Below are 15,681 nucleotides of genomic sequence, written 5' to 3'. Positions count from 1 at the left end.
AGGCATAGACTGCCTTGTGGAACACTCTGCAGTGGCATTGTTCCCTTTGTGGTGGATTGTCCACTGCTGACAATTTTCAGATCAAGATTGGATACCTTTCTAAAAGATCTGCTCTAGGAATTATTTTGGGGCAGTTTTCTGGCCTGTGTTACAGAGGAGGTCAGGCTAGATGATCACAGTGGTCCCTTCTGGCCTTGGAATCTATGAAATTTCAGGCCTCATCTCTGTGGCTAGCCCTTCTACCAATACAGGCATTGAAAGTGGGTGGTTTTTCAAGCTTCTGAAAAGGCTGTTCCACTTCTGGTAGGTTTGTAAATCATGCTCCAGTGGTATCCAGTGCAAACTGGAAAATCTGCATTTTAAGCTACACATTTGTCTTCTCCCCTCTGTCTCTAGGTATGACTCACTAACTGGAGTCCCTTCCCATCAGCGCGCTCTGGCTTTTGAGAAGGGAAGTGTGCTCTTCAACATTGGAGCTCTGCACACTCAGATTGGGGCAAGGCAGGATCGCACGACCCTGCAAGGGATCGACCGGGCTATAGATGCTTTTCAAAAGGCAGCCGGTAAGTCAGCTGTTTGGAGCTTTCTTGGTGATTTTTTGTTTTTGTTTTTGTTTTGTTTTCAGGAAAAAAATGTCAGGAGGACTTGTTGCTCATTTCGAGTGAGAGACTTTGGAGTTGAGCGTATGCTTCGTAGGTGCATTGAGCCTGGCCGATGCCCCCTAATCCTGACCTGTAGCCCCCTGCTCTGCTATAGAACCGGAATAATAACCCACCAAATCCCAAGCTTTGCTAATGCGTCTCTCAATCCTGACCCTGTGAGAGAACCTCATGACCAGTATGGAAAGTGCATCATTCTGAGGCATGTGTGATTGGTATTGCCTCTAGTCTAAGCCCTCTGGACAGCTGCACTCATTTACCAGAATCAGACCTTGGCTTCACCAGCACATCCTAATCAGCTGTCACCCATGATTCAGAGATGCTTAAGCACTGATGGAGTCTCTAGAGCACACACAGTCGAGGCAGGCAGGAGCAATGTACCGAGGCGAGGCAGGCAGAGTTTGGAGAGCACTGAGAATGAGTCCTAACAATGTGAAGTGCCAGGCATATCAATGGCCATCATCTACTGCTCTGCTAATCCCACTGAGTGGTGGAGGTGATGCTCACTCCTACCTACATTTGCCAGTCCTCCACTTGATTTTAGAGTTGTAAGCAGAAGGGCCTTTCGCAATGTCTCTCTCCAGCTGCTTCTATTCATGCAGGTGCCTTTAACTACCTGAAGGAGAACTTCTCCAACGCCCCCAGCCTGGACATGAGCACTGCCTCGCTGAACATGCTTGTGAGACTGATGATTGCCCAGGTGCAGGAGTGTGTCTTTGAGAAGGTCACCCTGACCAGCGCCCAGAATGACTTCTTCACTCAGCTGCAGATTGCACAAGAAGCAGCCAGGGTACACATCACTGCACAGCTTCTGTTTGAACCCAGCAAAGCTGCCCATATCTCTTGGCTTTACTTAGCAGAGCTGTCTGGGGTGTGGCGGGAAGAGAAGAAAACCAGCAGGGAGGGACAAGCAGAACCCTTGAGCAAGGGAGATCTAGGAGGAAGCACAGCTGGCTTGGAGTTAGGGATGAGGCATTCCCTGTGGGGAAGCAGTGGGATGGGATGGGACTACATGGAGCTGTCATTGCTGCAATGAGCAAGGGAGGCACTGCAGGCTGTGCACGCTCGTTGTCCCACTGCGTGAAATGCAACCATTAGTCACCGCTGTCGGGAGGGGCAGCCATCGGTTTCCTGGGTACTCCGCGCCTGAATAGTGAGCTGAGCAGTTGTAAATATTGCTAAATCTTAATCCATATTTCCAAAAAATAAAGAATCCTCTGCAAGAATTGGGGCTAAGTCACACATGAGTCCTTAGCTGAAACAATTTTGTGACTGGAACTGAGTGACAGGGGATGGATCACTCAGTTACCCTGTTCTCTTCACTCCCTCTGAAGTGTCTGGCAGTGGGCTAGATGAACCCAGTATGGCTGTTCTTGTGCTCTTAAGAGAACGTGTGGGGGGATGAGTGGGGTCCCAGAGGCCTGGAGAAGGGCAAACATAGTACCTGTCTTTAAAAATGGGAACGAAAAGGACCCAGGGAATTAATTATAGACTAGTCAGCCAAACTTTGATACCTAGAAAAATACTGGAACAAATGATTAAACAGTCAGTTTGTAAGCACCTGGAGGATAATAAGGTTATAAGGAATCGATTATACTGGCTTGGCATGAATGCCTTCCTTTGAAGGAGCTACTGGGCTAGAGAATGGGGAGGGGAAGCAGTCGACATGATATATCTTGATCTTAGTAAGATTTTAACAGTCGCACATGACATTCTCATAACCAAACTAGGGAAATGTGGTCTAGATGAAATTACAATACGGCAGGTGTACAACTGGTTGAAAGACTATACTCAGAGTAGTTATCAATGGCTTGCTGGCCATCTGGCGGGGAGGCATATCTAGTGGGTCTGATCCTGGGTCCAGTACTAGTCAATATTTCACTAATGACCTGGGTAACAGAGTGGAGACGGTGGTTATAAAATTTGTGGATGTCACCCAGTTGGGAGGGATTGCAAACATTTTGGAGGACAGGATTAAAACTCAGTCACCTTGACAAATTGGAGAATTGGTCTGAAAGCAACAAGATGAAAGTCAGTTAAAACAAGTGCAAAGTACTACAGTTAAGAAGGAAAAAATCAAATACAAAATGGGAGAATAAGTGGCTAGGTGGTAGTACTGCTGAAAGGAACGGGGGGTTATAGTGGATCACCAGTTGAGTGAGGCAGTAATGTGGTGCAGTTGTGAAAAAGGCTAATATCATTCTGGGGTGTATTTAACAGGGATGTCATGTCAGACATGGCATTGGTGAGGCCTCAGCTGAAGTACTATGTCCAATTTTTGGCATCATGCTCGAGGAAAGAGGTGGACAAATTGGAAAGAGTCCAGAGAAGAGCAACAAAAATGATAAAAGGTTTAGTGTGTGTGTATAGTAGGAAAAAGGCGGGGGGGGGAGGCGGGCGGGCACGTTTAGTCTTGAGAGAAGCGGGGAAGGGGAGAACTGATAAATCTTCAGATAGGTTAAAGGCTGTTATAAAGAGGACAGTAATCAATTTTTCTCCGTGGCCATGAAGGTAGGACAAGAAGTAATGGGCTTAATCTGCAGCAAAGGAGATTCAAGTTAGATTTTGGGGGAAAAGATTTTGACTATAAGGGTAGCTAAATTCTGGAATAGGTTTCCAAGGGAGGTTGTGGAATCCCCATCATTGGAGGGTTTCAAGAACAGGTTGGACACACACCTGTCCGGGATTGTCTAGGTTTACTTGGTCCTGCCTCAGTTCAGGGGGGCTGGACTTGATGATCTATTGAGGTCCCTTCCATTCCTATGTTTCTGTGGTGACATAATTTCATTTTCTAATCTTACTTAAGGATAATTTGCGAATTCTATTCATAAACAGTGGTTAAGCTCCTAAATCATTCCACTTTGCACCACAGCAGTTAGTAATGCTATCCACATGTGATGTTAAACTCCCATCCAGGTGCTAAATATAGACCAAGAATATATTGTTTGTTTAAAAGATGCTCGCTCTCCAGCTATGACTCCATAGAGCCCTCCCTAATTTCTGAAGAGTCTTACAGCTCTACTAAGATGACGCTCCGGGGTGAAGCCAGGATGATATCTTAGCTTGGGATTATTAATGCTGTTCCTTCAGCTGCTGTGAATGCACTGGGTGGAACAAGTCAGGGACTAAACTGCCTTAGTTCTGGGATTTAGGAGACCTGGGGTTTATTGTGCGTGGCCTTGGTCAAGTCACTTAACATCTCTGTGACTTAGTTTTCCGAAGCATAAAGAGAGGATAATGATCTTTACAGTCTTTGAAATCTAGAGATAAAAATGTGATATAAGTTTGACGTACTGTTATGATTTTAATTGTACTGCGTTTTATTGTAACAAACACAAGTAGTTGTGCGACAGAAGTTAGAGCTGGAAAAAGCCTGCTAGGTTGCCTGACCCACTCCCTGCTAGTACAGGATTGTTCTCTGCCAAATGTTTTGTGTTGATTTGGCCACTCTAATCTTTGTCTCAAGCGATGAGGCTTCCACCCCATCCCTCAGAAGACTATTTAGCCTCTGATTGCCAGAAACTGGGAGTGGACAAAAGGGGATGGATCACTCAATGATTGTCTGGTCTGTTGATTACCTCTGAAGCATCTGGCATTGGCCTCTGTCGGAAGACAGGATTCTGGGCTAGATGGACCATTGGTCTGACCTAGTGTGGCCGTTCTTTTGTTCTTAATCCACAGCCTCACAGTTAGACTGTTGTCTGATTGGAACCTTCTCATTAATAACGTGTGTTTTGATGGTTGCAGGTTGAAGAAGTCTACTCCTTGGTGCATCAGACCATGACCCAGGCTCATGTGAAGGATTATGTACCTTTCTCGTGGGCCACCATGGTCCATGTCAAATCTGAGCATTTCAAGGCCCTCTCCCACTACTATGCTGCCGTTGCACTTTGTGACTGCCCTTGTGAGTATCAATCCTACAGCTGACCAGCAGCCCAAAGGCGGCTGTGCTCTCACCTAAACGCTTGTTTATCTTGCATCTTTTTGTAGCATTCATCAAAGAAACAGCTCAGCACTTGGCCCCTCAAGGTTCAAATGTGGGACATGAGCAAAAATGAGGGGGACACAAAAATAACAGTGCAGGAAGCATAATGCATTGTGGGACACTTAACATAAACAGAACTATCTGAAACCTCACTTAATCTGAAACTGGGGACAGGGTGTGCAGCGGAGGTAAACTTGATACACTGCCTGCCTACTTCTTGTACAATGTTTGTAAAGGTCTTTGAGAGCACTGGCTAAAAAGTGCAATAGGAATGCAATATGATCTCTGTTTCAGAGTTGCAACAGAGACATGGGAGTAAACAGCAAGGAGAGGGCTCGTGGAGTGTTGATCCAGCACTTGCCAATCAGTGTGGTATCTCTAAGGCTGCAATAAGAAGTATTCCACTTAGCATTCTGTACCTAGCACTGCCTGTGGGTGCACTGTGCCCTCAGAGTGAAGGGGTAAGGACAGTACAGAGAGACAGCTTGAGGAAAGTTCAGTGAGGCCCTGGTCTGGGACTTGGGAGACCTCAGTTCAATTCCCAGCTCTGACACAGACTTCCTGTGTGACTCGAGGCAAGTCACTTAATATCTCTGTCGCCATTCCCCATCTGTCAAAAGGAGAATATTTCTTTTCTGCTACCTTCTGCCTGGCTTGTCTGTTATGTGTATATACACAGTGCCTTGCACAGTGGAGCACCAATCTTGTTTGGGGCGTCTAGCCAGTACAGTAATATAAACAGCTGATTTCAGAAAACATACATTTCAAAAATCAAGGTGTAAGTAATATTTTTACAATGGCACAGCTCCACAAAAGGGGCTTAGACACTGCAACACTGAGCATCACAGCACCTAACTTCAGGGTGCCAAGAAAATGACAGGAACAAGGCTGGGATCTACAAAGCCTATATAACGAATGATCAGATAGGTACCTTAGAATGGGGTCCACAAAGCCAACAAGAGGGGTGTGTTCTAAGCCCCACCCCCTCTGAGTTCAATTCCTGTTCTCCCCCAGTTATTGAATTACTAACCGAGACCGGCATTTGGTCGCCTAGGTCGCATGTGGAGGCTCATCAGAGGCTGCCTAACTCCATGTAAAACAGCGGGGGTGGGATGGAGGAAAACCTCCTTTATCCCTATGGTTAATGTGCTCACTCGGAATGTGGGAGACTCCCTCCCATTCAAGTCTCCCCTCTGCCTGACAAGAAGGGATTTGAACAGGGATCTTCTATCTTGCAGGTGAGTCTCCAAACCAGTTGCCTAGAGGGTATTCTGATGCAGGTCTCCCTCACTCTGCTATTGAAGTTATTCCACTTTAATTAAATGACTGGATCATTTAAATATTAATTGGGCATGACAAAGAGTTAGAATGACTCTCTTGGTTCAGGCACTTACATGAGAGATGGCAGATCCCTGTTCAGATCCCTTCCTCTCATCAAGCAGAGGGAGAACTTGAACGGGGGATTAGACCCTTGCAAACCAACAGGAGCCGACTACAAATGTGGGGTTTGAGTCAGGTATGCAAATAACTTGACATGCTCTGGTTCAGGTCAGGTTGGCAGGGTTTGGCCAGTGGTGTGTCTCACCACAGCCAGTGTGACGATCGCCACCTGGCTGAGCAGAGAGAGCCAGCTGAGCATGTTGATAAACAAGGGGTTGGGGCCTGGTGCATTCCACATTTGGCTCTGGCCCAGGCTGCCACTGCTGTTTCCTGCCCAGCAGGAGAGGGGGGTGGCGCTGACAATATGGCGATTAGGAGCCTAGCCCTCAGTGGCCCCTGCAGGCCCAAGGAGACAGCACAGCACCAGCTGGTGAGAGCTGAGACTAGGATCCCTCCCCTCCGCCCCCCCTATAGTCCGCACATCTCTGTGGGGCCTACCCAATGGGCTTTACAGGATAGTCAGGCCTGGTTTCTATCCCAAAAAGCTTACACTCTAATCCTACTTGTGGAGTACTGCCTAACAAGTAATAGGGAGGGGTAAGGTGAGGAAGGAAGAGGTTTGCAGCAATTTGGTTGGGGTTCAGGGGTGTGTGCACGTATCTGGTTCAGTTGTCGTCTGTTCTCTCTCTTCCTGCCCCCCAAGGTCTTCTTTATTGGCTCATTCCACACGGGTGTTTCAGAAGAAAGCGAGTCTTTAGCAATCAGAATGAGGAGAGGGTGCTGGGTTAGTGGGCCCGAGTTGGGAGGAAGCTCCATGAATAGGGGGTGATGATGGGGAGGGGTGGGGGGAAGGCTTGGAGAAGGCTGTAGGAGTAGCAGGTGAGGAGGGTATAATGACTGGCATCGTTATAGGGCAGTGGGGGCAAAGCAAGCCTTTTTCTAAGCACTCAGATGGTGTGTGGCTTTCGCACTGACTGTCTTAACAGTAACAGCTGGCGGAGGGGGAAAGCAAGAATCAACAGGAGAGTCCCCATGTTGCCACGTCATGCTCATTCTGGCTTTTGGGAAGGCAGCATGTCTCTGCAGTTCAGATGCCACAGCCTAGATATAATCTAGCTCTGTTGTTCAGAGTAACACATCCTTAGCCAGTGCAACAAGCCATCAATAAACTCTTTATGCCAAGATTAATCCCTGACTGGTTCAGTACTTGCACAGAAAGAATCAGTATCCATAATGCCATCATGACATTGGCTGACTTCAGATTAAACAGGCTTCAGCAGGAGCTTCCAGTTAGTGTTCTGGGAACACACTGGCTTTATTATTATTATTTTATTTTTATTATTTTTTTAAGCCCTTCTGTTGCTCCAGATCATTTGAGCCCCAGGACTCTCTCAATTCAGGAGCCCTCCCAATCTCTCGTTATCACCTCCTATTCCCTAGAGAGGAGCTTATGCTGTAATCCTGAAGTTCATCCAGACCTGAAAAGATTAGCCACTGCTTTGGCTGAGGACTAATTAAAAAAAAAAAAAAGCCAACACAGACTAGATCCGGTGCTCGAAGGGCTTGTGACAAGACTTGTTTGTTTCAGCCTCACCAAGATAGTGCTTTGATCTAGCTCAATAACAGCAGTGCAGCTGTGGCAACAGGAGTGGTGGCATGGGCCAGCCTCCCAAGTACAAGTCTGTCCAGGACCCATAGCACATACTAGAGTGGCTAGCCCGTGCCGCCACCCATGGTGCCCTGGCTCCGCTGCTGTTGTTACCCTAGCTAGCCCAAAGCTAGTTTGACTGTGTTTGTTTGCTGCAGTCACCCCTCCTGATCGCAATGTAGCCATACCCTCTGTATTTGTGACCGTGGCATATATCTCGGACACTTTTTTTTTTTATTTTCATGCCTACTTTAAAAAGGAACTAAGGAAATTGGGAGACCTAGAAGGTGCCCAGATATCACAGTGATGGGTGCAGCATAAACCCTAGAGCTGGCCCAAAAACTTGAAATTTTTCATATGTTTGGTGATTTTGTAGGCTGCCCCATTAAATACACAGGCCCCCTGCCCTGCATTTGAATCCGTTAGTACAGAGGCTCTAGTGTAATTAAAAACACCGACCCTTTAAACTGTTGGAGCAATGTAGATCCAAGTGCTGCTGCAGACAGGCTATCCAGGTTCTTCTCTCATCTGCCTGGGAAATTCCAGCTATTTATGGATGAGTAATGCTTTGAATACTCCACTGAGCGTGTGTACACCTGCTTGTTTCACACAGCTGTGTCTGTTGCTGACCTCCCAGAGCACGAAAAAGCCTTTGTCCAGTTCCACGTCACCATGCCGGAGGGACCATCACTTCATCTTGTGCTGCAAGACCAGGAGGAGCGAAGGAAACTAGGTAACTATCCTTCAGCGTAGTGAACCTCGTCAGGCATTAGCCAGGAGACAAGTTTTGATGCATGAAAAGGCCCAGTGTAGTCCCGCTACTTCCCTCTGTGGACAGCATCCATGAGGGCATGGTGAAGATGTATCGAGAAACCATGTTCAAGACGGTCCCCTCCCCAGGTCTGCCTTTTCCGTGGTGGTGGCTTGAAAGGGGCCTCTTCTGGGAAGCTGTGACTGGAACATGCCAGGTGTCTTCCTTTCTATAGTCAGACTTTTAACTATAAATCCTACACCAGCCAGGTAGGGGGATATTTATCAGGCAGGGTGTCTTGGAGGTTTGTTGCTTCACTTCTCAACACCTCAATCCTGCTTTGATGTCTTGAAGATAAGACCAGGGCATGAAAAAAGTATGTACTCCCTCACCTTTTCCTTGAATTAAGTCCATAGACTTCTGTAGAAATTTAAGCTGTCATTTAAAACCAAACAAAAACAAACAGGTTTTAGATTTTCTGGTTGCAAAGACCCTTCCAACCGTGACTGGATGTAGCTCTGTCTTCCTGAGCCTGCAGACATTTCTAGTGCCTCAGAGCCCCGAGGGCAGTATGAAAATGAAGAGAATCCTGTCACTTTAACTCTTCTGGTTGGAAATTCTATGATAGAAGCAGACACTACAGCTACTTTCAGGGGCAGGGTAACAGACATTCTCCAGTGCCTGTATCTGTGAGAGGAAATAGCATTTTGTGGGGTCCTATGTTCTTCTCTCAATAACGCTGCATTGTATCTGTTTATTTTATACACTAAACAAGTTTTTTTAACTGCCAATGCTGCAAGTGCCGCTAGGATCAGAGAGCCAAGCAGGGCTCTTTCTGGCTCGCAAATAGCCAACAAAAAAAGTTCTGCACTCGGTACTTAGTTACAAATACTGCTGGTGATGCATGAACCAGGATGGAATCCAGCTCTCTAATGTAGTGGGGTTGGCTCTCCAAGGCTAATTGGAAGCAAAAAGAGGGAAGTTTACTTCACACATTGAAGTCAGTAGTTATCACTCGAATACATCCCGGGAGAAGCTCTAAGTGTAGGTGCTTTTCAGAGTTGGACTCACTTTAATGGCCCTCTTGCACTGCATTCAATGGGTTTCTTTCACAGGATGTAATGGGAGTTGGACTGGGCTGCGAATCTGTAGTGGAACCCAGAACTTGAGCGGGAGGTGTCTTAGCATTAGGCTTCGAAGCATTAGACTTTTATTAGTAAATGTTGGGAAACGTTGATTTCACTGTATGCACACAAACTGCCGACTGTTTCCATCAACAATGATCACAATTTACAGCTAGGCAAAGTAAGAAATATGCTGCTTGAGAACTTATTAGAGTTTAGGGATATTTACTTTGTCAACATCACATGTCAAAATATACAGTGTGCTTTAATGGCTTATAAAGCTTTAACTTTTTGAATCTCAGCATCTACTCAGGGTTGGCAATTTTCCCAGGGAAAACTAGGTTAGGACAGAACGCTGGTAAATGCCAGTCTAAACTGGAAAAAAAATAAAATTATTATGAGAATATACTAATGCTCATTACTAAAAATATTAAGCAATTTGATGATGATTTTGTAGTAATGTGGTGTGTTTAATTTTAATGAAAGGAAACTAAATAAGACCAAAAAAATCCTCAGCCTAAAACTGTAATCTATTGCCTTGGCTACCTCAAACTGAAACTTTGGAATCTGGGGATTCCCCCTTCTTTGTTTAGCTATGAAAATGACATGTTTGTTTACCAAACAAAGAAAGGGAATTCCCAGATACCAACACTTCAGTCTGAGGTAAACTGCAAAACTAACTGTCCGGTCCAGTACTGTCTCTTGATGTGGCTGCTGGCATACAGCAGTTGCAGCTGCATTCAGTACAGGAACTCACGTCAAAATATTTCAACTTGAACAAAAGTGGACCCCAACTGACCCAATTCATGGCTATTTTGAGGAAGCTACGAAGATGGCAAAGTTTCTTAGATGTAGAAATGGCAAAGAAAAAGTGATCAGGTGGGCAGACTGCAAAATGCAGTGGAAAGAACAAAGAGACACCGGACCAATGACTTTGGTTAAATGCACTTGAGTGTTAGACTCGGACTGTGAGGATGAAGGTACTGATAATACTGCACTGTCATTGCCAAGTACCTCAAAAGAAAGCCAGGTCCACGTCAATTAAAGACGTCAAGGAGGAAGAGTCATGGCTCTTCTTTGAGTGATGCCCCCATGGGTGCTCCACTGTGCGTGCAGCAGCACCCCCTGCACCCAGCTTTGGAGATCTTGGTCAGCCATGGCTGTTGGACTGCACATGGGCATCTCTTCTGTCTCGTGCTGTGAGCAGGACGTGCATATATAGCACTGTGGGTTCCGACTGCCCCCAGTTCCTTCTCTACCGCCTTTGGTCTGGGATGGAATCCGCAGCAGAGCCTGCTCCTCCTTTACCTTTGATAGTGCCTTACCTGTTTGGAGTTTATTTGTTAGTTCTTTCCTTCCGACTCTCCCAATTTAAAAAAAAAAGAAGAAAAATCTCCACTTTTCCACCTCCTTTGCCTCCTCATTAGTTCGTAGTTTAGGTTTTCATTTCCCGCTTCCTGCCCTTCCCAACTGGGAAGCTTTTCCCTCACCCTTATGCCTGGCACTCCCAGATTCAAGAGGGGCGTATCCTGCTAGAATGCCTTCCCAGTAACCGACAGTCACCAGCAGTACATTCACTCTCTGGGGAAGGGACACATCCCACAAAAGTGTGTGCTCACGCCAGGGCCAGAAAAGACTGGGGCATTTGCTTGTGACTTCTCTTCATGGAGAAATCACTGTGTTCAGCTTCAGAACCCAGCCCAGACACTTCCCCTTTACAGCCCTCACACTCTGCTAGGTTGTCTACTGACCCATTTGCTGTGTCTTTCTAAAATAAAATCTTCTCCTCCCCACTCTAACACAAAGAAACGGCTCCCTCGTCACCTACTGAGACACCGTGTGCCAGAACTCCATCCCCAGTGAGCTTGGTTGCCTCAACATCCTCAGAGAGGTGACATAGTTCCAGGTCTCACCTGAGTACCTCTCGTACTGATGTCAACCAACAATCTAAAGACCCTACTCTGGCAGATTTGCAGCCCTCAGCATTGTCCCTAGACGTTAAAGACTGAGATGCAAGACCTCTGAAACCAGTGCCAGGTGTACCAACCAGACCTACTCCGGGCATCACAGCGCCAACAAAATTGCCAGCACCGACAACCCTACTAATGCCGACATCCTTTTCAGCACCCACTATGTCCTTGGCACCAAGAAAATCTTCAACCCCATCAGCTGTGCCAGTGATGCTCTTCCCTCCTCCGCAGGAGTTTTGATACCTCAAAGATGTGTTTGTCTCCGAGGTGCCTGAGTCCCCCCACTCCTTGAATGTGATCTACCTCCACTGCCATCCTCATTGCTGGAATCACATCACTGTTCCCCGAGGATGGTACCTGCCTTCCCTAGCGATGTTGAGGAGGAGGAGTACTCAATCCCACCCGAGACAGTCTCACAAGGCCTCTTCTATACATTACATGCAATCCACCATTGGACCAGGCCTCTGGTATGTACCACTATGGATGCAACCCCACATGCCACTCCCTCAGTGTTGGCCATACTGGGATTCTTGGGCCATGTATAGAGAACAGTTTGGGAACCCTCCCACGGACCAGATCCAAAGGCCTTCACCTTCTTCATCGGTCTCTCGCCTCTTCCCATACTGGAGGAGGAAGAAGAGCAGGAGGAGGAAATTCCACTGCTGCTCCACTTCTCCTCCTCTTCTCCTTATGAGGCTATCATATCTCCGTCTTCTACTGCAGCTGATGATTTCAGACACTTTCAGCAGTTATTTTGCAGGCTTGCAGACAATCTTCAGATTCCTTTAGAGGAGGGGAAGGATCAACAACATAAGCTGCTCAAAATCCTGCACACGTCATCGTGCTCCAAAATAGCTCTCTATCAACCAGGACCTTCCCAATCATAGAATATCAGGGTTGGAAGGAACCCCAGAAGGTCATCTAGTCCAACCCCCTGCTCGAAGCAGGACCAATTCCCAGTTAAATCATCCCAGCCAGGGCTTTGTCAAGCCTGACCTTAAAAACCTCTAAGGAAGGAGATTCTACCACCTCCCTAGGTAACGCATTCCAGTGTTTCACCACCCTCTTAGTGAAAAAGTTTTTCCTAATATCCAATCTAAACCTCCCCCACTGCAACTTGAGACCATTACTCCTCGTTCTGTCATCTGCTACCACTGAGAACAGTCTAGAGCCATCCTCTTTGGAACTCCCTTCCAGGTAGTTGAAAGCAGCTATCAAATCCCCCCTCATTCTTCTCTTCTGCAGGCTAAACAATCCCAGCTCCCTCAGCCTCTCCTCATAAGTCATGTGTTCCAGACCCCTAATCATTTTTGTTGCCCTTCGCTGGACTCTCTCCAGTTTATCCACATCCTTCTTGAAGTGTGGGGCCCAAAACTGGACACAGTACTCCAGATGAGGCCTCACCAATGTCGAATAGAGGGGAACGATCACGTCTCTTGATCTGCTCGCTATGCCCCTACTTATACATCCCAAAATGCCATTGGCCTCCTTGGCAACAAGGGCACACTGCTGACTCATATTGAGCTTCTCGTCCACTGTCACCCCTAGGTCCTTTTCCGCAGAACTGCTGCCTAGCCATTCGGTCCCTAGTCTGTAGCTGTGCATTGGGTTCTTCCGTCCTAAGTGCAGGACCCTGCACTTATCCTTATTGAACCTCATCAGATTTCTTTTGGCCCAATCCTCCAATTTGTCTAGGTCCTTCTGTATCCTATCCCTCCCCTCCAGCGTATCTACCACTCCTCCCAGTTTAGTATCATCCGCAAATTTGCTGAGAGTGCAATCCACACCATCCTCCAGATCATTTATGAAGATATTGAACAAAATCCTGCAGAGGTACTCTGGCAAACCCCAGTGTCCATTCCGCTGACTTGAAAGGGGGCAGACAAAAAATACTATGGTCCCGTCAAGGACTTGGAATTTGTTTTTACTCACTGCATTCAGAATTCCATGGTTATCAATGCCATGCAAGAAAATACCAATCTTGACCAATACACTGTGATAGAGACTGGAAGCAACTGGATCTGTTTGGATGTAAAGCTTATGTAGCCTCTTCTCTCCAGTTTCACATATCCAATTACAAGGTTCTCATGGCTAAGTATACTGACATTTTTCAGAGTAACAGCCGTGTTAGTCTGTATTCGCAAAAAGAAAAGGAGGACTTGTGGCACCTTAGAGACTAACCAATTTATTTGAGCATGAGCTTTCGTGAGTCTTCGGTTAGTCTCTAAGGTGCCACAAGTACTCCTTTTCTTTTTGCGTATACTGACATTAACTACTCTAAAATACAGGAACTCTCTGCCAAGACCACCTTGATGAAAAACTGGGACAACTCCAAGAGCTTATCTCTGAGGGACACCTCTTAGCCCATACAGCTCTGCAAGCCTCTTTAGACTCTGTGGACGCCACCGCCCGATTCATAGAAACTGCTGCTGTTATGAGGCAGGTATCATGGCTGCACCTCTTGTAGTTTGTACCTCTTTAGAAAAGCCCAATAGAGTTTGGCCCCAAGTTATTTGTGGAGCATATGGATGACTCCCTATGCTCCCTTAGGGATTTCAGGCAACTCTCCACACTCTCGATATTTACTCTCCAGTGCCAAAGAGATGCCTGGGGAAGTATCGACTTCATCCATGACCCCGACCACTGTGTTATACCTCAGAGCTGCAATATGATACCCAACAACATCAATAGAAGCTACTTACCAAACACAGACCTATGACTTCCCAGGGGATTCTTCTCTCACACCTCCAACCAAAACAACAATTTTGAAGATGTGGATGAGGCCCCGAGAAGCCTTCCTCTGTTCCAGTCCTATCAACCATCTTTGACATCCCACCAATTTGGCAACCTCCTACCCCCTTTCTTTCCATCATGGTAGCTAATTACCTCAGATAAGTTGGTTCTGGAGGTCGTCAGGGAAGGTCATCCCTTTCCTATCTATCCCACCCTGCCACTCTCCCTCCCCGTCCCTTTTCAGGGACCCTTCTCATGAACCCATCCTAGGAGAAGAGAGAAATCATCTGTGATTGGGAGCCATAGAACCAGTCCCACCCCAACACAGAGAGGGAAGGGTTTTTACTCTCATTACTTTCTTGTCTTAAAGAAATCTGGTGGATGGAGACCAATCCTAGACCTTTGAAACCTAAATACATTCGTCAAACTGCAATGCTTCAAGATGTTTACCCTCTCCACTGTTCTCCCAGCACTGGAACAGGGGGATTGATTCTCAGCCGTTGACCTCCAAGACATGTACTTTCATATCACCATACATCCCACCCACAGATGCTTTCTCCAGTTCATTATGGGAACCGACCACTATCAGTATAAGGTACTGCCCTTCAGACTGTCGACCGCCCCTCGTGTGTTTTCTAAGGTCCTTGCAGTAGTCACTGCCTCCCTACATAAAGAGGGCATCGTCATCTTTCCACACTTGGACGACTGTTTCCTCAAGGCCCCATCTGAAACTGACACCCTTCTCACCATCCATATGACCACGAACCTTTTCTCAAGCCTCAGCCTTCGCATAAGCCTGGAAAAATCTACATTAACACCAGTGCAGAAATCGCAAGGCATTGGTACCTCAGCAAAAATCCAAATTTTTGTCATATTTACTTGCGTTTAAAGTTCAAGAAGCTTCAGATCCAAATCAGTGTTTTTGTCCACTATCAAGGAAAAAAATTCCCTTGTCACAGATTTAAAAAAAAACCCTGAAGAATATTGATATTCCATCCGACTTCATAAACCTGTTGGTGCTATTGCATCAGTGTCCAGCAAGTTCAGCAATCACAGAAAAAAATCTCTTTTCAAACTCTGAATACATCAATTCAGAATTTAGGAACAGGCTTAATCTATTTGCTGCATCAAATTTTGTCTCTTGCTATAGAATGCAGGATGGCCAAATGGACCTGGACTGCTAGTCTACGACTTGGCATGCTTCTGATTGCTCAACACTAAAACCCTACAACTCTGCATTATTGTTTTCATATAATCGAACGTGTTTGACTTTTGTTTATTTAAATATTGAAAACTGAAATGAGTCACAACTTGTATAACTTCTTCTTTGAGGACAATACCAGACCAAAAATGTATAGACCTTCTGATGTTCAGCAATATAATTATGCCCACTAGAATTTTTTTATTCATACAATCCTAAATTTAATCTCT

The 15,681-nt window shown here is 46.2% G+C and overlaps 1 protein-coding gene across 7 annotated transcripts in view; it reads left to right on the top strand.

The window, feature by feature from the left end:
- RHPN1 (rhophilin Rho GTPase binding protein 1) overlaps positions 1-15,681 on the top strand; it is a 60,542-nt gene that overhangs the window by 29,845 nt on the left and 15,016 nt on the right. For all 7 annotated transcript variants that reach the window (XM_078851412.1, XM_078851408.1, XM_078851409.1 and 4 more), the window contains 4 exons: positions 397-563; positions 1,262-1,449; positions 4,407-4,563; positions 8,286-8,405. In XM_078851412.1, coding sequence (XP_078707538.1) covers positions 397-563; positions 1,262-1,449; positions 4,407-4,563; positions 8,286-8,405 — 632 coding nt within the window. The remainder of the gene's footprint in view (positions 1-396; positions 564-1,261; positions 1,450-4,406; positions 4,564-8,285; positions 8,406-15,681) is intronic.

Source organism: Lepidochelys kempii, chromosome 2 (genome assembly GCF_965140285.1).
Source record: "Lepidochelys kempii isolate rLepKem1 chromosome 2, rLepKem1.hap1, whole genome shotgun sequence".
Classification (NCBI taxonomy): domain Eukaryota; kingdom Metazoa; phylum Chordata; order Testudines; family Cheloniidae; genus Lepidochelys; species Lepidochelys kempii.
This window is presented reverse-complemented; position numbering and strand designations above follow the sequence as displayed.